Here is a 24,128-nt window from a genome sequence, read left to right on the forward strand (position 1 = left end):
GGTAGTTGGAGAAGTATGGGAGAGGCCTTTGCCCTGCAGTGGGCGTAATCAGGCTGATGATGATGATGATGGAGGAGAGTGCTGAAGTCAGATCTAGCGTTCCAAGACTTGCCGGCAATTGTTCTGGCCAAGCGCCACCCTATTTAGATATTCACACGGAGACACATGATCAAATTGCGAAATTGAAGCCCACCAGTAGTGAACACTTCTTACTTATGGCATGCATGTAGCCTGTATTCTGAGATATTCGTCCATGGACTCTATTAAAAAATTAGAGCTATCTGATTTCTGAGCCAGAATAGGCGTCTACAGATGCTGAGAGCCGCGAGCAGTACAGTACAAGTCATAATAATCAGTAAGAGGCGTGTGAGTAACACGTGGTTGGCAACGGTCCTAGGCCTTACGTATCGCTTGTCGCGCCATACCTAAATCAATCCTTGAAGCACTTTGCGTTTAAGCAGCGCTCCCTTCCGACCAAAGGCCAGGCAAATGGCCTAGTTTTTTTCTTGATTTCTTCCTTCGCGCTCAACACAGGAGCTTGATCCCCACCTAAACCTCATCCTCACCTCGTAAAACTTAACCGTCCTCATTCACACTGCAAAAAAATTCCGTCGCTACAGGGAGGATTTTATTCATTATAGAGAGGAATAGCAGGTAGAAATAGGGAAAGTATGCCGCATGTCAAAAATACAGCAAAAGCTTCTGTTAATATAAGCAAGCTGCTCTCTGTTTAAGGTTATACGAACATTTCACTGTACTAATAAAATGGCTACACCGTTTTGCGCGAAACAGACAGAATTCCGTATTTTATGCGAACATATGTATTTTTGTGAGGAAAACTATACACTCTGTCTGAATGAGCGCTTGTACTCACAAAGTTTTATCTAACAATATTTTTTGAATACGCAAACTGTACGCGTTATGAAGATACGTATAATATGTGAGAGCTATCCTTTTACCAAAAGCTGCAATAACAGATCGTATAAATATATATACGCATCCTCTATACCGGTCACAGTTTGCTGCGCATACGGGACTTGTATAACGATGATCAATGCGCAAATATATGCGTGTGTTTGCAAACTTCTCAAATTAAACGCTTTGCAGTTAATAATACAGTATATATCTTTAAGTAAACGAAAAGCCGTGGGCATACGTGCCAATGTAAACAAGCTTGCCACACCCAGGTGCTGGTGCACTGGGAATAACATTTGTACTCTACGCCAAAAATTGTGCGCACTATAAATCAGTACTGGAACGCAGGGAGTGATACAATGACCGTAAGTGCGTATACATTTTGCAACAAATCGTCTGGAAGGGAAGTGGTGGTCTATAGATCCAACTACAACGGCCAGATAAAATTTTCGAATGCGGGAAGCAATTTACCCAATAGTGAAAGCGCTTTACTGAACTATAATGTAGTTGGCTTAACTAATCCCCGTCATATTTCCGAAATATCTCGTATCTGTCCATTACTGCCTGTTCGTTAGCAGTGTGTTCAGAGGGGCTTGTTAGTTCAGCTTTAGAATAAAAAACAAAAACAGCGCGACACAGCACGAGCGAGTGAAGAAAACAGGACAGAGCGCTGACTGGCAATCAAGTGCTTTATTTGCAGAAGCAGCATATTTATGCTCTTTATGTCAGCTTCAATGATGTCTTTATGCGCTGATGCTGCAAATAAAGCACTTGGTTGCTAGTCAATGCTCCTTCCTGTGTTCTTTACTCGCTCGTCCTTTGTCGCGCTGTTCCTGTTTTTTATTCTAAACTGTCCATTCACTGACACTCAACCATTACGCATAATCTTCACTGTTCATGCATTGTCAATTCTTGCGGTACGTTGTAAATGCAATGATTTGGCGCTGGGAGCGAGACCGGTGAGCACGCACGCTCTTCTACGGCGGAACAAAAATCGCGAACATGCACGCACCGACATGTGTGCAAACTACGGTATGGTGACTGACGATGAACGGCCTATTACGATGGTGTGCGCGCTGTCAAAAAGAAGAAAAGGAAAGAAAGAACGCCCATGGCCGAGTTCGCGTGATGATTCAAGCTTAATTTCTTTTTGACCCAGCGTGCAACGCCATTTGTTCCATGTGTTTTATCTATGGGTAAATCTTATGACACAAGTCATTATTTACCCATTCATTACATGCACAAACCAGCCCAAATTATCACTACACTGGAGCTTATTGACGCGTCGCAGTGCACTGCATTGCATCACTGGGGTTTGCTATCCCCAGTAGCAAGCCGTCTGGTTGGCCTCCCTGACGTTCTTCTTCTTGCATTCTCTATCTCTGTGTATAAAGTGCATACCTTGTGAGAGAGAAATCACTCTTCTTTTTCAAAATTTAATTACTTGTCAAGCAATTATTTTACTGTTCCAGCAACTGGAGCACAAATGCGTAAACGAGACTGATTCTGTTTGGTTCTACGTGCTCACAGAGTACGGCACCAGGGGTCAGCGCGCGCTGCGCTTCTTACCCATGGAGGAAGGCAATAAGGGCAGGGAGCACGCCTCAATTCGACTGAATCCTTTGTGGCGGCCCAACACGTGATAAAAACATCGAAGCGCGCGGTAAGTTTTAGTACTCCAGGTTGATTTTTCTTTTTTCGATAGACGTGTGAAATCATTTGGAGCTGTTCAAATAAACAAGAAGATTGCTACCGCCGCGCCACTTTCGCTTAATGGCACTCTAAAGTTTCTGGATTGTGGCATCCATGATGGCATCGAATCGCGGTGTTGCGTTATGGGTATCCGTTCGGCGAGCCGTATCAAAGAGATTGCCTCTCAAGCTTGTCGGAAATTGAAGGCAAATGTTGCAGGCCTTTCCGAAAGGTTCATGGCGTTGCTACACTGCTGACCGCTTTTGCGGCAAATGTGCGCTGAGGTTCATGTTGCAGTATATTGCATAGTAATGTCTGTTGTCGTTTCAGAAGCTAAGCACGCATATCGTTCACTTATAAAGGGACGCTAAAAACTGTTTTGTAAGCCGGTCTGTTCTCGTGTGAGGGATAAAGCAAAGTTTAGCTGAAGTTGGAGTACACCTTTCTCTTTAGTTCACCGATACATGTTGTGCTGTACCCGCCGTGGTTGCTACGTGGCTATGGTGCTGGGCTGCTGAGCACGATATAGCGGAATGCAATGCCGACCACAGCGGCCGCATTTCGGCGGGGGCGAAATGTAAAAGCACCCGTGCACTCAGATTTAGGTGCAGGTTAAAAAACTACGGGGGGGGGGGGGGGGCAAATTATTCCGGAGTCCTCCACTGCAGCGCGTCTTATAATGAGATCTTTCTTTAGGCACGTAAAACCCCATTTTTTTGGGTAATAGGATTGTAGGCGTCCGATGACCTTCCGCTTGTTTGTGTCCGCAGTACGCTGTGTTCGAAGCTGGGCCAGTGCTTGGGAACATAGCGGAGACCGCATGAGCCGGCCGTATATCGGTATCAGACGCCAAAAGGTGGAACAAACGCTGTTTGCAGCTGCTGCTGCTTTTCTTGGGAGCAGATAAATTGACAATGCACCGTGTTTTATGAGAGAACAGCATAGCCCGTACGCAGTAAATGCAACTCACCGTTTCTTGTGGGAGTGAGCGCCATTTGAGGTAATAAGCTCCACCTCGTTTGGCCTGCAAGGATGACTCTGCTCTCGCAAAGCGATCAATCGCATGCACGCAAACCCTCATGCCTAAGATGTCACTGATACAGCTACAATGCAGATCAATAATGCTTGCATAACAGAGCAAAGTACACACAGGCAAGGCCTTGGTCAAAAATACGACAAATGCATATCGCTTATTGTCGCTCACAACGGTCTGTTTACTTAGGCTGGCGTGTATAACCTGTAACCTAAATGCGCTGACGTTGGTTTGTGAACCTCTCACAACTCGCCCAAAGTGTGGAACATATGCCTTGCAGGAAACTACCGAAGCGAAACAAGCATCCAGAGAAAAATGCGGCCAAAGATACAGGCAGAGCAACTGAAGAGCCATGGAGGCCTCCATCTGAGCAGTTAGCAGCTGCCAGCCGAGCGCGCACTGAATAAAAACTACCGGTAACCAAACCTTTCGGCAAATCTCGAATTTCCTCTGTGATGTCGACGCGAAAGGTGACGTGTTGGGCCGCCATTGTGGCTTCACAGAGCGTTCGCTTGCCAAGGCTGGCCCCGTGACGTAATGCTCCCTCCTATATTTTTCCTTCCTCCATGTTCTCATCTAATTAGGGAGTGGTATAGGAAGCTGCACATGTGTAGTCAGCCTGGTCAGGCGGCTTTTATCATTTCATGCAGCAGAAATGGTTACTTTACCGCAAATATGCCTTGATTTGTACTCAAGATTGGAGCAAGGCCCCAAGGAAGAGAGATTGACGCATCGGGAGCGAAGAACGAACGCGATGGATGGTTACGCTGCTTGAGTCTCGGCATGTTCCAATTGGCAAAGTTCCAAATTTGTCGCTCTGTGATGTAGGCTAGTTTGCTCGTCATGAGCCGTCATAAGGCAGGGATATTTGCGCTAAATGTGTTTCTCTTCATCACTGCAGCATCTAAGACGTGCTGTGTTCGAGTGCATGTATGCGCTTGGACGCGCGATTGCCTGCTCTCAAAGATGTTCTAGAGTCTACGCGCGCTCGTAACTTGCTCATGGGGTAAGCCCATTTTACTTTTATTTGGTTTGCATAACGTAGGTGTTAAAATTATGTGCGTTAAGCTGGCGTCGCAAACAGAAATAGTGCTTCAAAAGGCCAGTAAGTAGTCTCATAGGGCGAAAATGTCGCACGAACGGGAAAAAGTATCCCCCATCTTTTTGCATCAACTTCAACGGTACCGCGATCGGCTCGATGGCGATAGCAATTTTCCGTGCGACAATTATAAAGTCTTGCTCAATTGCGTTAAAAGAGTACAATAAAACTACATTCAGTTGTGCACTTCTATTGATGCTTGTACAGGCTTGAGAGCATACTGTATCCGATACAGCACGAGCTTCTGTTAGAATACGGAACTGAACGTTCGAGATAATATCAGTGGCCCACTACGTGTGATCGTTACCTTTTTGCTTGAATGCACATTTTTATTGTAGTTACAAGAAAAATGTTTTTCATTCTGGCTGCTTTGCTGTACATTTCTTTGGTACACCTGCTTGCGGTGCAGCGAGACGTTTTGCTTTGAATGATGCCTGGGCAGTCAAGGCATTCGTGTCAGCAAGTTAGCTGTACATGTTTATCAGTTGCGAGAAATGTGCACATACAAGGGAAGCGAAGGCAATCGTCATAGGCTGTATTTTAGGAAAATTTCTGTTCTGCTACTAAGCAGAGGGAAGACATGCATGCAAATCATATTGTATTGATACTTAGGAACTAGATAGCTCATCATAATTAATTAATCATTTTCTTTTAGTGAAAGTCTAGTTGCTGTTCTACTGCTTGAGCAGAGAAAAGGTCTGCTGCCTGCAATACGTACCTCTGTCTCAAGTTATTGCAGTACTGTTGCTCTGAAAATGAGTGGATTTTTTTTCTCTCAGTTTTTGCTACATGAATTATGATCATCTATTGAGCTGCGTAGATGATCACTGTTAGTGACATTGGCGTGCTAGTGGAGAAGCACCCCTTCATTATTGCAACACATTTGACAGAGTGCAGCTGTGGCAGTATGCGAAGCTGTTAATATATAAGCCAAATTAGATTCTCTGAGTTAATATGTTAATATATTGGATGTCATTAGATTGTGGTGTTGCAGGCGAAAATGCTAAACAGTCTAAAATCATTTTAATTTTCACTAGATAACTAGTACAAGCAAATCAATTAGTCTGTTACACATCAAGTGGGACAGTTGTAGGTGTGTACGTCTGCAGTTCCCAATAGCTTTATACTTAGGTCCTACCGCTATTTCTCTGTAAAACATGCAGCAAGGTTCAGCGTTATAACAGACTGGCATCAACGGAGCTTTTGTTTATTGTCAAGTTTAAATGAGGTTTGTTCCTGTTAGGGTGACTGTAAAAAATTTATGCTTTAGTTCAAATCTTGTATGAGGCATACCTAATGAGAACATTGATTTCTTTTGAACAACGGCAGAAATGCATGGGTAATACTTCTACGCATGAATAAAGGGAAAATGAGACATCCACCCGTTCGTAGCAATTGCTACAAAGGAAACCCATACGGGTTCCTCGAAAGAAAAGCCTCAAAGTTGAAGAAAAATTCGTCCTGGTCCGGGACTCGAACCCGGGACCACCGCCATTCCGGGGCAGCCGCTCTACCATCTGAGCTAACCAGGCGGCTAGCAGATGGCAGAGCGAAGTCGAATTTGCCGACAACACGAAGCAAAGGCAAGAGTTTGACGTAGTAGTTCTGCGGAAACCCGCAAGGTGTAGAGAAGTAATGAATAAAGGGAAAATGAGACATCCACCCGTTCGTAGCAATTGCTACAAAGGAAACCCATACGGGTTCCTCGAAAGAAAAGCCTCAACGTTGAAGAAAAATTCGTCCTGGTCCGGAACTCGAACCCGGGACCACCGCCATTTCATTTTCCCTTTATTCATTACTTCTCTCCACCTTGCGGGTTTCCGCAGAACTACTACGTCAAACTTCTATGCATACATATTACATCACTATTGTCTAACCAAGTGGTGCCCCTGCCAGCTAAAATTTAGAGGCCTGTGATTAAGTAATGTGACCTTTTGTTGAATCATTAGCGCAACACATTTTACAATGTTAGAGATTACCATTATTGCATACCATCATAGTGTGATATTTGCACTAAACGTATTTGACTTTGTCTATAAAACCCTGTACACTCGTGCATCATGAAAAGTTATGATGTCAAACTTGTAATGCAGCTTACTAATTTGCATGAATACAATGCAAGATTTTTCTTTTGGCCAGTTTCTGACCTCAGAATGCACTTCACGTTACATTTTTGTTTGTGACAAGACTATACTGTAGTTTTCTCTCTATATATTTTCTGTCACTTCAAACTGCGGCGTTCAAAACCACTGCGCAGCAAATACTGGAATCGCTAGCGCATATGGAGCTGGGTTCAAACAAACACGAGGAAACACGGCTTTGCCTTGTTTGACTGTTCCGCGGGCACTTCTGATGTACTGCCTGTCCAATAACCTTGGTGGCATGGAAGCGCATTCCGCTTATATGCGTTGCTTTCTGCTTCATTGTGGCATCACATCACATTATTATCATAATGCACATGTTCTTTTTCCATTAGACCTATAGTCCTCCTCTAGTGCTATATTTGTAGTCGCGTTATATTGCCCACATTACGAGTGCTTCAAGTTACATTTTATCGCAAATAAAGCTACTAGTACCAAAACAATTCTCTGTAGCAGAAAACAAAAGCTGAGCAGCCGAAGAGTACCAAGCAGCAGCCTCAGTGCAATTTGAAGTAGACCGATTGAATTGGTCATGCAGAAGTGCACAGCGTACCTCTTCATTACATATTGAACAATTAAGCTGTGTGAAAACTTAGTATTTATGTGGCTTCAACCACGTGCTATTGGCCATTGTTCCGGCCCTCATCAAATGTGTAAGATTATTACCGTATTTCTTTTTCTAACTAGTTTTTCTTGTTGCAGTGGGATTACTGCATGTGTAAGTAGGAAACGAAGCACATAGGCAATCAAAAGCCAACAATGTCTAAACTTCGAACATTGATTATGCAGTTTGATGGCTCAGAATAAGTAGTAATACACCATAAACAAATGACAATTACATTTTACTTAACACAGGGCTAAAGCGAACAGTAACCATACTGTGTGCTCATACAGTGTCACGTAAATTTAAATTGTAGTGTAATTTTCTACAGTATGCTTCTACTGTTGCATTCTGGCAGAGGGCTGGTAACATGTTTCACATGTCTAGCAGCTAGCCTGTCTATATGCAGTAGGAGAGATGTGGCACTTGTATCTTGGAATAACTTGATAAAATGAGTAGGCGGCTCGCTTAGAAAAGTAAAGCCATAGAATCAATGCACAGTGATGTGACTCCCTCTACACAGGTTGCAGGTTCAAAAATGTAAGGTGTGAGACGTTGCCAAGGTTCCGACCAGAAAGGAAAGCCAGTATAAGAGGGTCCACACCACTGATCGCTACTACAGGGGGCGGATAGCACATCGAGCGCCCTGAACGCCAACCTTGTCCCGGAAGTTGGCGCTTCACGACCTTGCAGCCGCACTTCGTCTGCACGGGTCTGTAGCATTTCTTCGTGTAAAATACCTGCCTGTTGTACCGTAAACTACCCAAGCAGGTCAGATGAATATTTCGAGAAGGCGTCCAGAAATTTACCATTGCAGAGCCCACAGCGTCGCAAACATAAGTTGCGCGCCTTGTAAACATTGGTAAATGAGAACACACTTTATGAGAGTAAACACTCTCGTGTGCGGGTTCAAATTTTCATAAAAGCACTTACCAGACATGTAGAGACAACATATTATAAAATGAGGAAAACCACGAAGAAAAATGTTTACGGCAGCAATATCTGATCACACGCAATTGTATGCACACCGTACGCCCTGCTTGCAGGACAAGCCGCTGCACGAAACCACACTTCTACAGGCACCACTTGCATCTGGCGCGCAGAGCGGCATCCAGCAAAAGATTAGAAGTCAGTAGCGCAGTGTTTTGTGTCCGCTTTCTCGATGCCAAATGAAGTCATAATAAACTGCCTTCAAAGCAGAAAAACAGACGGCAAGGGCTTTGAACACGTTTCATTTTAAAGTAGCTGGTAGTGGGCAAAGCAAGTACTGTGGCATAGATGACTTGCACGAGGCAAGCTAGCAGCCAAAAAAATTGCTGGTTTTTTCCGAATGGCCAACGTATTATTAGCATGTTGAAGTTCCTAGTTCATTTGCATCGCTTATTTGTGTAATGGACACAACTTTCACAACTAGAGAAGAAGCCTTGGAAGCATAAAACGTTTCACGAAACCAGCTTCAATATATCATGTGTCGGCATCACAATTCATGGCTGCGTGAGTGACCCCACTGGTTACCATGTAAGAGTGTTCATGGTGCCTGCCATGCATTATCCACTCTATCTGTAGGTCAACCCTATCTTGAGACTTAGGCTTGCTTTCTGAGAGCCGGCATTTGAGAAGACAGAATGAACTCAACACACTAAAGGTCGGAAAAAGTTGTTAAGGACTTCAGACCGAGAATCATCAAAGCGCAATACGTTTAGTGCTGTTAATATATTGCTGAAAGTTGATTGTTACATTCAATGGTGGCCAAGTATTGAGGTAACAACTTTTTTACTTGAAGCACACACCAAGGGTATACTCCACATAGGCTGTTGGTTTTCTAAATTTTCAAGAAGTCATTTCTGGTTCAGTTGCGATTTTCAAATTTCGCATTGTTTATTAGATGTTGTGTCCTGTTTTCTTTTTGTATAGCTTGTTTGTTAAAGAACCGAAAAATAAACACAACTTCACCTTTTTGCTTGATTTTCTAGATTGCATATCCTTCCTACAAAACAATTTACCTTCAAAACTGCTTGCACCTTTCTGAAATAATTATTTTGGAGCAGCCATAGGTACCGATAACACGCACGACATGAGTATGAAAATTGTAATGTCCTTTTCTGATCTACAAGGTGTCCCAGCTATCATGCGTCAAAATTTAGAAATATGTAAATGACACGTAACTAGACGGAACCAAGGTAATGTTCTTTGCCGTTGCTTGGGGATACTCACATTATTTTTTGCATTGTGTACATAATTACTCTTAATTAGTTAAGAAACTTCACAAATAGTTACATGAGAAGTGTCAGTGAAAAAATTCTAGAGCAACGTTGAAAGCCTCCTGATACGGTTTTCTCTTGCTCATTGTGTGCTACATAAAAATGTTTTTCCAAGAGGGAAGCCCGAGAATACACGTAAAATGCCTTGAGTGACCAGTCACACAACAATATTGTGTTGCAAAGCTCAGAATGTAACTTAATGTTTTTTTTAGAATTTAGGAATTTAAAGAATATGGTGCATTTACGAAAAAGACTTAGCTCAGAAACTAGTCCTTTTTATGCTGCCTGTGGAGACAAGCTTTCTTATACATGACCATGGCCCTTAAGATATATGCTGAGACCACAGCAGTTGCCTGCAGAAGCGAGGACCATAAGCAGTTCCTCCCGTGACAGGGAAAAGGTCCCCTTGGGCACAAGTCTAATTTGGCACCACCACATTTATCCTACAGATTTTCTACCTATTTAGCTAACCAGGCAGGTCAAAGCTGGCAAATGGAAAAAGAATCAACAGCTTCAAACATACAACTTGCTCAAGCTCAATGAAGGTTAATTGGAAAATTCTTGCCTTATAATTTATCAAAAACGGGAAATAAGTATGTGGTATAGTCTTCATATGAACACCTATTTTCCGCAGAAAATAAGCAGTGAAAAAGGCAGCTTATGAAAGCCTGAATATCAGACAGGATGATTTGGCGTAGATAGGATAATGATTATGAATGGTCCTGCTGAAGGTAGTGGTAGTAGACTGAATAATCAAAGAGTTAAGATGTAGATTAGACGGCAGATTTCATTCCTCCGCCAGAATTTTAAATCATTACAATAATTCTGGTGTTTGATAGTTTACGCCTGTCGCGAAACAGTGCTTCCTAATTCAGTGCTCCTTGATGCTTGTTTCTTGCTGACATTATTCTTATACTGTAAAATTCACCTGTTTAAATTCCCTGTTTCTCCCGTACAAGCACATTTACATTCATTATACGAAACCTTCTAGATGATTTCTAGAAACTTGCTGATGAGATTAGAGGGCGGCATGTACCCCAGGCTTACATATGCATTCAAGAGCCTCGTATCTTGTAAATTTTGGCGATATACTCCTTCTAAGCAAGCTCTTGATATCATCCACAAGGTTATTTGCGAATACGAATTTGCCTAAATTGGGAAGCAGTCAATCTGAACATGTCAAGCGATATCACTCACAATGCATGTACATTTCGACTAAAATAAATAAAGATGGATATAGCACATTATCTATATAAACAATATATAACAATAACATATATAATAAAACAACAATAATAAACAATATAGTCAGCGCTCTCTTTATTGATTTCACTAAAGCGTTCGATACAATTAATCACCTCATCCTCCTACACCAACTAGAATCTTATGACATGTCTGCCCGCCTTTGCAGTTAATTCCTGACTGGCTAACAGACCGACCACAAATAATCCAAGTGAATAGTTCCTTCTCTTCACCTTAAATTATTAATAGAGGCGTCACTCAGGGATCGATACTTGGGCCATTGTTATTTCTATTGTTCATTAATGATTTGCCGCAAATATCAACACATGCCCTCTGCCTTCTCTATGCTGATGACACAACCATTTTAGTATCCGACAAAAATTGCGCCACACTACTAAAGAAATTAAACAATGATCTAGCTAATGTTCATGCAAGGTCCCTGAAAAACACGTTATGTATCAATCCATCGAAGACATTATTTATGGTATTTCATTCCCCTCAAACATTATTCGTAGATTCCTTAGTTGTATCACTTACCAATCACTTGATTACAAGATCTGGGTCAACCAAATTTCTAGGCATTATTTTAGATCAGCACTTAAAATTCAACCGCCATGCCCAATCTCTTGTTGAAAAAAATTATTTTGGCATTCGCGTCATTATCAAAGCGCGCTCCTTTTTTGAACCAAGTATTATTTTGTCTTTGTATTACGCCTATATTCACGGCCATATTTCATACTGCCTCTCATGGGGTAATACATACTTCACTCATCCCCACCAATTAGAAGCTTCACAAAAGCAAGCGGTACGATTGCTGACATTCCAACCTTTTACGTCTGACTCTGTTCCCATTTCTCGTTCCCTAAATCTCCTAACTTTGCGCATGTTATTCAATCATAAGGTGTTGCTAATAATGTTCCGCCTCATAAATACGGAGCTAGGTATTGAAAGTTTTACCCGTACTGACCTCACTAATAACAATAACACAAGGTTTTCGGCACGTCACAATTTGCTCCTTCCTAAAATTCGAACTATGGGACATTTACTGTCATGTTTTCAGGCATATCATTGCGGAATTGGATTCCATTCGATATCAAATCATGTGCATTTCAAGCCTTCATGCAAAAGCTAAGGCGTATTATGTTAACTCTTTACCGAACTCCTAGTATAATTTCTGCGAAGTAAACATTAATAAATATATGTGTATTTTACTGCCCTAATTTTTGTATATATTTTTTTCTGTCCCTGTCAATACTTTACAGCATTGCTTGTTCCCCATGTTGCCACCACCTAATTCTGTATTAAAACATTGTTTTTCTTCTTCCCGATGAAGACTTTTCCGCGTTGCATGTTCCACACACTATTACCACACTTTTGTATTCAAAGCTCTGTTTTTTCTTCTTCTTTTTAGCCAGTCTTTTTTTTTTTGCTGACAAACAAAACCTTTGTATGATGTAGCCTGCTACTGTTGCCACAATTGTTCTAACCCCCCTTTGTTTCGTGTTTAGGAGGTCCCCCCAAGAGTTCTTACTTCGGGACCTCCTATTGCGCAGTTATACTTCACCTGTTTGTACTATTGTTTGTACTACTGATGGAAATAAATTAAACTTCAATTCAAAAAGGAATTGCAAGAATCATTGACATCATGCCATTCTTTCAGTGGAATAGAATCTGTCTTTCGATCGAAATGTGGAATTCTTTATAACTGAGACTACTAAATACCTCAAGAAGGTTGCGACTAGAAATATACATGTTGTGTTTATTCCTCTTTTTTTTACAAGAACCGATAATACTTAAACTGCAGTGAAAGAACAAAGATCACAGTACTTAATACTCTATATTGCTCGAAAAACAGTTTCTCAGCCGGCCGCAGCATCCCACACTGGCAATTTTTGACAGCAAATGTAAGACAGAAGGCACATAACACTTAGGGTGGTGCTAATCGCTTTGATTGTTTGGGAATGAAGACCGCAGTGAACATGCTGTGGCCCTACGTGGCATTACCTTTAAGCAACGAAAAGGGGGGTTTGGCATTTTCCAAAACTGCATGGAAGCTTTTACTGTGCCGTTTAAATTAGAAACATTCACAACTGATACTAAATGGACTCCCCACAGCTTTAGTAGGCACACAACAGTGACAGTGAAGCATGCGCTTCACCTAATGAAGAAAAAAGTGTTAAATAAATGCATACTAGTGTTAAATTAAATGCATACAGAACCCTCATTGCACCCGCTTTAGAGTATGCTGACATTATTTGAGCTCCGCCCCAGACGTATTTAACCGACAAACTAGAATGCATATAGAACTTAGCATTGAGATTGATATATACACATTATTTGCGTCAAACGAGCATTACCAACCTGCGCGTGAAGGCTAACGTTCAACCACTGGCTCCCCCCCCCCCAACGTAGAATGATTTCGAGATTAAAATTTCTACACTTGTTTTATCACGGCTCCTATCTAATGCCACAAGCAACATATATTGAAGCTCCAATCAGACTTGCTGCATGAACGAATCATAATAAATTGATACGGCACCATCCGAGCCATAATAACACTCACAAGTACTCTTTATTCGCACACGCAATTTCTCATTGGAACCATACTACCCTCTAGTGCTGTAAACTGTCCATCTGCTAACGCATTTATTGACGGTATTGAGAATTTGGAATTTGAATGGCTATAAGTAACTGCAGTGACCTGTGCCTCAGATGCAGCCTCCTATCGATGCATACCTATGGTAAACGTTGTTTTTCCTGCTTCACGAACCGATCATTTAAGCAGAGTGTATGTGTTTATTGGGTATGTTCATTTCTGTGCGTGCTAAGGCTTTTGCTTTGGATACAGTAGTTTCACTTTTTTCTCTCTTTTGTACTGTATTCCATTTTGTAACCACTCCTGCATGAGACCGACGAGGGCCCGCAGTATTGTGAAATAAAAAAAGAAAACAAGCATAATCCGGTTTCGAAAAGCGGTAGCTTCGCTCACTTTCTAGTTACCATAGGATATTTAAAAATACATTCATGTATGGCAGACGCAATACCTGCTGGCCCGCACGAGAGCCTGCGCTACGTTAAGCGCACCATTTGTCGCACCAACCTGCAGCGTTTCGATGTGCTTAATGAGAGTGATGTAGGCGACGACCTCGTTCGAGACGATCTTGACGCCGACGATTCTGCCGAAGATGACGCTGTCCACTGAGGAGACACCAATGGCCAGCGACAAAGGTGTCATCATGTAGCCGATGGCTGTCTGCTCAGAAGAGGAAAATGATTTTGAGGGCTGAGCAATGCGATGCAAACAAAATGATAAATCTCCCCATGGTTTGACAGCAACATAGTTTTGCTAGCTGTGGTAGCAGGAGCGACGGTCGGTACAACTTTCACCTCGCACGTTTGGCAGAAGTCCCTTATCCGGACCTGCTACATCAAGATCAACTGATCTCTGCTGAACGATCTAGCAAATATCAACAATTTTTACTTGACAGCAAAGATCGTGCTATATCTTACTGAGTTGAATTCACCTACGCATCTACGTATGTACGTGTGCATCGTGTCAAAACAACGTAACAGGAAGACGTATCCCATTGGCCACTCTATTTAACGTAACAAGTACTCACAGCTATAAATTCAGCAACTAGCACCACGTCCTCATTTTGGCAGATGAGGTGGCGCAAACGCCCCTTGCTGCAACTTTCACCTTGCACATTGTGCCAGTTGGCGATAGCAATGGAATCTTCTTTTCCTTGAACTTTTAAACCGCTGCTGAGCTGCTGCGACTACTACGTCTTCTTATACTTTATATTTCCTTTTTTCCTTGGGTACATAATGCCTGAGGAGCTTGTTCAGCTTCTTGACAAACTAGACCGAGAATTCGAGCAAGACATGCGCGAAAGCCTGAAACGTGAGCTATATTATTCACAATTATGAGGACGTGTGAACGTCTGTGTTTCAGAGAGCAAAAAAAATGACGAACTCAAGATAGCAAAAGATGGAAGCGACAGAAATGCAACCGCAAACACAGAATGAAAATCAAACAAATAACCCAGAACGCCGAGGAATACGCTAATCAACTCACAACGGCCAACTGGGAACGCTTCTGCGGATCACTTAATGGAACCCTAGGGACGGCAAAAACGTGGAACATCCTCAGAGGAATGACTGACCCGCTCAAAACCAGACGCGAAGGACAAAAGAACTTGGAGAGATTGCTACACTCGTACCCAGGCACAAAAGAAGAACTCCTTCAGGCAGTCCATAGAAAATGCTTCGGTAACAAAGCCCCGATACGCCCATACCAAGCTGATTACACCGGACACCCAAACCCAGAAATGGATGAACTCTTCACGGTGGCAGAAGTTAGAGCAGCGATCGCCAGTACAAAACGGAACACAGCGGCAGGGGCGGACCAAATATCAAATACCATGATTAGAAACATGAATGATGAAGCCATAACAGCCCTTACGAACTTTATAAATGACCATTGGGTCAAAGGAACGATACCACAGCAATGGAAACACGCTGTGATAATCATGATTCCGAAACCAGGGAAGAAATTTACTTTAGACAACCTTAGGCCCATCTCTCTTACATCATGTCTAGGAAAGGTGTTCGAAAGATTAGTAAACACTACACTCCAACGTCATCTTGAAGAAAACAACTTAATGCCTGACACCATGTTTGGCTTCAGACCACATCTGTCAACACAGGACATACTCCTGCTTTTAAAAGAGGAAGTATTGACGAACGTCCCCAAGGCAGGAGAACACATTGACATGGCTGTCGACATAAAAGGGGCCTTCGACAACGTAAGTCACAAAGGGATACTGGATGGACTTGCAGAGACCAGCTGCGGTTAAAGGACGTACCAATACATCCGAAGCTTCCTCAACCAGAGAACAGCTGTTATCAAAGTAGGAAACGATCAATCTGAAGTCATCCATCCTCCTAACAAAGGAACGCCACAGGGTGCGGTGATTTCGCCTACACTCTTCAACATAGCCACGATTGGACTAGCTAAAAAACTCCAAGAAATCCCCGACGTCCGTCATTCCCTGTACGCGGATGATATAACGATATGGATAACCAAGGGCAACTTGGGAGAGAAGGAGGAAAAGCTCCAACGGGCAGCCAATATAATAGAAAACTATACGCAACAAAGAGGACTGCAGTGCTCTGCGGAGAAGTCAGAACTCATTCGCCTCACAAAAACCAAAAAACAACGAACTGACCCGAGACTCAAACTCGAGATCAGGCTGGAAGGGAAAATTATTCCTGAGAGGTCAATAGTAAGAGTGTTGGGGATGTGGCTGCAGTCTAATGTCAGATGTTTACACACTTTAAACACGATCAGAAAAACAACGCAACAAATTAACCGGATTATAGCCCGTGTGGCTCATAATCGGACAGAAATGGGGGAACAAGACACCCTCAGACTTGTGAAAAGCCTGGTCATTAGCAGACTAATGTACTCCCTACCTTACTATACCATGAACAGGGAGGAAGAAGAAAAGGCTGATAAAATAATAAGGATGGCATATAAGACAGACCTGAGGTTGCCACGCAACACTTCAAATGAGAAACTTCTAGCCCTCGGCCTCCACAATACATTTGATGAGCTGGCTGAAGCCCAACTCATAGCGCAGAGGAGTCGATTGGCGCAAACGACAGTCGGCAGAGCTCTTCTTCAAAGAATCGGCCTTGGAGAATTCATACAAATATATCAACACGCCAAAGGTCTAACCTGCCAGATTAGAGCTTTATATGGGGTATCACCAATACCACAAAACATGGATCCGACATTACACGCAGGAAGGAGAAAAGCTAGAGCAGAATACATAGACAAAACTACAAAATACTTAGACACTGCACGATTCACGGATGCTTCACCATATCAGGCCAACGCAAAGAACATGGTGGCAGTTGTCGTAAACCGTAAAGGGAAAATCGCGGCCTGTGCTTCGGTTTCCCGAGCAACCATTTTAGAAGCCGAACAGATAGCCATCGCCTTAGCTATAAGAGAAGGCATAGAGCGCAATGCTCCACTAACAATAGTCACGGATTCTCAGGCCGCATGTAGGAACTATCAGAGGGGACAAATCGGCGCGAAGGCACGCCGGATACTTACCGAAATCAACAGAGACCTTGACATCAGGTATACCCTAACGATAACATGGGCCCCGGGACACGAGGGTGTTACTGGGAACCTCCATGCAGATGAGGCGGCTCGAGGTTTCACTAATTGCCGAGCTGCCCATGGCAACATCGTAGAGGACCCGACACCCATCGATCCAAATTATAAAGCGATCTTGCAACACGACAGGGAATTCAGAAGGCTCTACCCAGCCCCGCATAGGAACCTTTCAGCCGTGGACTCAGCGACGTTACGCAGGCTCCAAACGGACACATACATAAACCTACATAAATTGCACATATACTACCCAACAGCATACAAGGACATATGCCCGTGGTGTGGGAGCACACCAACGCTCTACCACATCACATGGGAGGGCACAGCTCACACAGAAGAACAAGAAGATAATAACACGAGAGCAAGGTGGGAGGCATTGCTATCCAGCTCCGCCCTCGGGGATCAGCTCAGGCTCGTCCGGAGGGCAGAAAGGATGGTGAGGGCCAGCGGTGCCTTGGAATAGGGGCCTGACCACACGGCGTTACCCCGTTTTAGGGGCAACGAAGTTCTTTCTACTAATAAAGTTTTGTTCTTCTTCTTCAAGACAGCAATTAAAGCTTAGCGAGAGGAGCGTGGTTCCCTCAGGATTGAAGTGAAAAAGCACTAAGTCAGACGTATGCTAATTGAGCACTACAGTGGAGTATTAAATACGAGCGTATTAAATGTAAAGGTGTCCCGAAGGTATCGGCTGAGGCTACTTAGGAAATATTAAAGAAGTTTGAACTGGCACTAAGTGTGTCTCTGTACGAAAGCGAAATACAAGCTTACCGCTACGTTCAACATTTGGCTAATGCAAATGTGCCGGTAATGGTCTAGTTTGGAGACTGGGCAGCACGTGACATTCTTCTTGCAAAAGCAAGAACCAAAACTGTGCCAATACATAAGAATGGCGGCAAGAACATTTTAAATAACCACCTTCTTATATTATCAAAATATTTTTGGATTCGATCCTACCCTAATAAACATAACACGACTAGTGCTGCTAGGCAAACACGCCTGCTATATTGTGTGAGGGTACAGGGTCTGATACCCAGCAACTCCACCAAACACAACGGGGATGTCCGCCTGGCAGTACCAGTCGTAGGTTTGCAGCGGTAGGCCAAAACAAGTCAGTCAGTGCTGTGGCAAAGCGGGCAAGCGACCACTTCTCGTGGTCGTCTTCTTTCAACAGCACCGTGCCCAGTGCCTTGGGTACACCTTCTACAATATTTCCAGCACGGCTTCGGAAAACATCGTACTACGGAAAGCGCACTATCTAAACAAGACGAAATCATTATAGAAACGTTCGATAACAAAGAAATTGTAATACGTGTGCTTATAATATTTTCGACATAACTGGGCCTTAATAATCACGCCAGTATTCTTCCAAAGGTCCAGAAATACATGCCCTCCTCGAGTAATATCTAATACACAAAATATAGTACAATAATATTGGCACTGCGAAATGATGCAGCCAGATAAGGTAGGCCCCCATGAGAGCACATTAAGGCCATTCTTTTTTTGTGTATAGGTGAATAACATAGTACACCTCACCGACTATCCACAGTTGGTCGCGTACGCCGATGCTACCACAACATTCTTTTCAGGAATGGCAGATGGTAAACTGGAGTGAAGAATAAATGAGGTTCTCAAAAGTTTAGACTTCGGCCGATATGCATCGCCTAACCATAAACCCGGAAAAGACGCAGTCAATTTTATACCGACCTAAGAGGAAAAATGTGATAGCGACCGAATAACATTCCCTCCGGCAATGACGCTGCATATTTCGTCAGCTCTGTAAAAGGTATCCCAGTTATTTTTCAGAAAGTTTCACCAGCGATGAGCGTACTGAGTAATATCAATTATATATTATAAAAAAAATTATAAAATTCTTCCCGTTGTCGGCATTATAACAAGAGGCACACACTTGCGCTCGAAGTAAGAGTTTTGCTTGACAATTAATTTGTCTCGTCAGGTGTAAAGTACGTTAGTATTTTGCTGTGCACAACTGGCGTTACGCAGCTAAAAAAATGCACGTGTTTATAGAGAAAGCTGTGCGCTGTAACGAACATGTCCCTTACCTCTAACATACATCTGATCTTTTATTTCTACAGCAATAATTTGGACACTCCAGGCACATTCTCGCCATCGCCATCAGGTTCCCTATAAAGCCCAAGTGCGGTAACACCGTGGCTACGTGCTGTATGCTATAGGGGCGAGTGAAAGTGTGCGAGGGTAAGCCATGGATGATGGCGTGATCTCGCGCGCCGTCTGCCACCACACGCATGGCAACGGGATTCGGGGGAGGGTTCCACGGTGGCTGTGCATGGTGCGGCTGCTCATGTCGCTCTTCCTCTCGCCAGCGTTTTCACAGCCAGCACCCGCGCTCATCGCGTGAGATGTGTTGATGTTTACCTGTGCGCACGTGACACCATGCAAGTTAATTTATTTAGTAAGCGGATGTTCTCGAATTTATACGGCCAATGCAGCTACTTTCCTTACTTCGTATAGCCACCTACTTATTCGCTATTGCAATCGATGCTTCACCTTTCGAGTGAAACAACTTTTTCTTAACTATGACATTTCGCATGTGTTCTGCTTATTATTTCGATGGCATTATATCAAGTCGCGCTGTACCAGATGTCTACATCATGACTTTTTCATTAGATGTTCGCTCCGTTTCTTCTCCATGTCACAGCTGCACAAACTGAAATAATAAGCATGGTGTCAGCGCACACAACCAAACATGAGCACATTACACTCGATGAGCGTGAACATTGGCTACAAAGCGCTGTACGCTGGTATGAAGAAACGCGGCAGCAGCAGTGAGCGAAGTCACCTTCGTGCGGTCTTTCGCTTCTACGTAAGAGCGCGCAGAAGACAGCGTGCAGAAAAGTACGAGTCATTTGCGGGTCCCTTCAGAACACAGCGGGCGGTACCGCGCGCGGCGCTGCAAAGTGCGCACTTGTTGGCGGAGTCGAAGCCGCCTCCCTCTTACTCTACGCTACCTCCCCCTTTCCTTCGCACATGGCGCGCGAGATTGAGTCATCATAGCCAGTCCCCCTTCCGCCCCGTCGTAAAATGCGCCGTTGTTGCGCGAGCAAAACGCCGCTCCCCTCCCTCTCTCCCTGCCATGCCGCCCCGGCCTTTCGCGCAACGGAAGACGGCGAGTTTGCTCTTCGCTTTCTCCTTCGTACGCGCCAGCTTCAGTGGCGATTGTTGGCTTCCCTCGCGTGCTTTCACTAACACATACAGCATACGATGCACGGCGACGGTGCTATCACCGTTGGACTTTATCCGGAACCCTATGGCGAAGGCTTGGTCAATGGCAAAAATAAACGTGCCTGAAGTGTCCCAAATAAAACTCCTGTCTCGATACATAGACCCATACAGAGTGCTAATTGCTGTGATTCCAGTTAAATATGAAATTGCCTCAGTCAACGTTAGTGCATCCGCCCCACATTCCACTGACGTTGTACATGCAGCACGCCTCGAACCTAATACTCACCTCGTTTCATCCCTCCTTCGCGTAACAATATGGACACTCCAGACGCATTTCTGCCATCGTTGTTGCAATCGGCGATGGCGTCGCGGTGATTTTCTCTGTAAATTCTTAGCGCGATAACAGCAAGGCTGCGCGCCGTATGCTTTAGGTGCAATCGAAAGCACGCGGTGGTGAGCCGACGGTGGTGGCTTCCTCTTGCGCGCGCCAGGCAGGAAGGCGGGGAGGATGTGCGGTATCTTGCACCTCGCGCAAGGCACCGGGGTGGGAGGAGTGGTACTTTGGCTGTGGCTGCGTATGATGTCAGTGAGAGTAGCCGCGCGGACCCTCTCTCGATAGGGATGTGCGATCAGTAGAGAGTCTACGTGCGCCGAGGGCTGATAGTGTCGTGTTCGCTGTGTTACCACCGCTCAGTTCAAGTTGCAGCGAGAGGCTGCACGAAGGCCAGTTCGAGGGGGGTGGGAGGCTCGCTGCTGCAGCCCCTCTTCCTCACGCCAACGTTTTGAAAGCGGATGTCTTCACTCATTGAGTTAAGTGTGTTCATGTCTGCTTCGGCGCGCGTGTTTCTCATGCTTGTTAATTCAGTTAACAAGCGAATGTTTGTGACTTCATAGGAGCGATGAAACTTGTATCCTGACTTCGTACAGCTATCTATTTTTTTTTGTAGCGTAATCTATGCTTCGCTGTTTGGGCAAAACTCCGACTTTTTCTATTACAGATTAGCGATGATGTAGAAATGCTTCCTCTATTCTAGCACTGTACGCTCTCTTCGGTGAACTCGAAAGAAAATCTGTTTAAGAATGAATTTTCCATGCGTGCTCGAGCACTGCTCGAGCATGCTCGAGCACTTCTTTAAGGCGATAGCCTTAGGCCTCTATGTTGGCCGTGCCCTCGGCGGTGACATTAGCCAAATTGCACCGTGACAGATATGGTCGACTCCGCAAGAAGTAAAATCACGGGAACAAATGCTGGGATTGACGTCACAGCGCTCAGGTAGGTTCTGGTAAGCAATGTAAATTGGTGGCTTTGAAAAGAGAATTTCGTGCTTTTCGGTCCGGGTGCAAATCGAACCAAGGCCTCCGAAGTGCGAGACGAGCACGCTACCCGGAAGCCACGGCTGGTATTTCTTTTATTTCCTGTCACGAGTATCACAGAACAGAAATACATGAAATTAGCGATGCTAAATATGCTTGCCTGTTTTGGAGAATGTTAGTCTCAATAAATTTCATATTCAAGAGCAACTCTACATGAGGCAACCAGTATGGCTCAGGAAGTTGTGATATCTGTTCTTCAACATATTTGTGAATTCTTTCTTTGAAATATTGGCGCACTGCTTCGCTCGAAAGTATTCATTTCGGAGTGCCATACGACATTTCGCCACACTGTGCACTACAACAATGAGCATGGTCACATCATAAGATACTCCATCTTCCATGTTGATAGCCCGAAACCGGCTACCTTGATGGTGCAGCGGGAAATCCTTCTCAGGGGTCCCCTGTAGAATATCCCACCGGAACACAGCGTTGGAAAATTCTAAAAACACATGGTCAATTATTTTTTCAGGTTTACATATTTGGCACTATACGCCCCAAGGCACAAAAAGTCCCCTTTCCGCCATCCATATCCTGAAGGTCGTCAGTTTTCGGTGTGGACGTAGCAAAAGAAACTGGTGGTACCATCACCTTTCTAACAAGCTTAAGCACCTCCTTTTCTCTTGTGGCACTGTACGATTATCTGTATAGCGGCATAGGTTACACCACATCACACAGATCTCTATATAGCATTTTTCGACTGACATCGCCTAAAGAGATTAGAGAAAAACACACGCGCGAAAATCGAGTAGACATAACCTCTTCTCAATAACTACGAATGTAACCATGCACATGATATGTTGGGACCACAATATTTAATACGGCCTTACCCAACTGCGTCTGGCACACTTTTCGAAGATACAATCTTTACGTCTCTCAAGAACATAAACCAATTAACTATTTGGCGTAGATACAAATGGCCTAACGACAACCTGCCATCGCCAACTTGCCTAAACAATTCGGTTTTGCTTGTTCGTTCCTATGAGGAGGCCCAAGCAAACACAGGAATTATTCGTTGGAGGTTTTGCACATTGATTCTTGAAAAGTGTATCACTTACATCACGTACTACAACTTGATTTTAGAGTATTAGTTGTAATAAAACATGAATGATGAACCAATGATGAACGAATCAGGTCTGTTGAACACACTGCTAATAGGTTGTACTGTCGTTCTTGCAAAGACTGGGACAATCCAAGCATTCCACTTACTCGATTTCTCGCGTAAGTGGCCCATTTCGCTGTGCCAATAAGGTTCGCTACCCTGATAATTTTCTAAGGGCAGTCCCAAATACATAACCGGAGTGCTCACGAAACTTAAATTCACAAGAGTGTCTAGAGTGGACTGCCAGATGCCGTGCCAAACACGACAGACTGCCTTCAGTTGACGAAGCTTCCACTTGAAAGTCTTTTCACAATTTTAACAACATGCAGAACACTCATAATCCGTACAGATAGTGGCAATGCCATCGGCTTAGGCCAGCAACCGCTCTTCTACCTATTGCAATTTAAAACCACGTATATGCTCGCTTGCAATAACACGTAGACAAAAAGATTCAACATACAAACAAAACAGTAACGCTGATATTGGGCACCCCTGACACAGAGATTGTTGCATTGGAACGCGCTCGCCAACCACTTTATTAGCTATTAACTGCGTCGTGCTGGATCTGTGCGCCACCGCGGTGCCCTCTCTAATAGCGCGGCCTACATTTACGTGGCCTAATACACGCAAACGAGCGTCACGGGGAACCCTGTCAAATGCCTTCTAGAAATCCAGTTGTAGCATAGTTACTCCAGTGCCCGTAACATCACAACACTCTAGGATATAACGCGCTAAATGAGTGTTCCTGTTAATGAAGTGCCCTTTAATTACGCATTTCTTATGCGACCCTACAATTTCCGAGATTACAGGTTGTTGTCTTTTATCTAACACTTTCATAGATATTTTATAATAACTGTTGGTCAAGCTTATGAGCCAGCAGGCAGTTGCATTTCGTAATTTTGCTGTATCATCAAATGTAGAGATAAGAACCGTATGCGCCATAGCAAAAGATGGGGTTAGCGACTTAAGCTCGCAAGCTTCGTTGTAAATATGCGTCAGATTTGGAGAGACTGTCCGTGAACGTTTTATATAACGTCGCACCAGGGCCATTTGGACCAGGCGATTTTTCTAAGCTCATGCTTTCTATCACGCTCCTCACCTCTTCAGTTGTGATAGGCTGCTCCAAAGCTTCTATCGTCACATCGTCCATGCGTGACATCATGGCAACAAACGCTTGTTTGAAACGGCCTATGTCAACTACGGCGCGTGCGAACAACGCCACTGCGGCTTCCCTGAAGCCACGGATGCTCCACGGTTCTGGATAACTATGGGTGGGCCTA

General features: G+C 43.9%; 1 protein-coding gene across 1 annotated transcript in view; it reads right to left on the bottom strand.

Annotated features, from left to right (window-relative positions):
- LOC142591622 (putative transporter YutK) overlaps window positions 1-24,128 on the bottom strand; it is a 35,331-nt gene that overhangs the window by 9,350 nt on the left and 1,853 nt on the right. Inside the window, exon 2 of the mRNA XM_075703921.1 lies at window positions 14,085-14,237. Coding sequence (XP_075560036.1) covers window positions 14,085-14,237 — 153 coding nt within the window. The remainder of the gene's footprint in view (window positions 1-14,084; window positions 14,238-24,128) is intronic.

This window comes from Dermacentor variabilis, chromosome 8 (assembly GCF_050947875.1).
Source record: "Dermacentor variabilis isolate Ectoservices chromosome 8, ASM5094787v1, whole genome shotgun sequence".
NCBI classification, from domain to species: Eukaryota; Metazoa; Arthropoda; class Arachnida; order Ixodida; family Ixodidae; genus Dermacentor; species Dermacentor variabilis.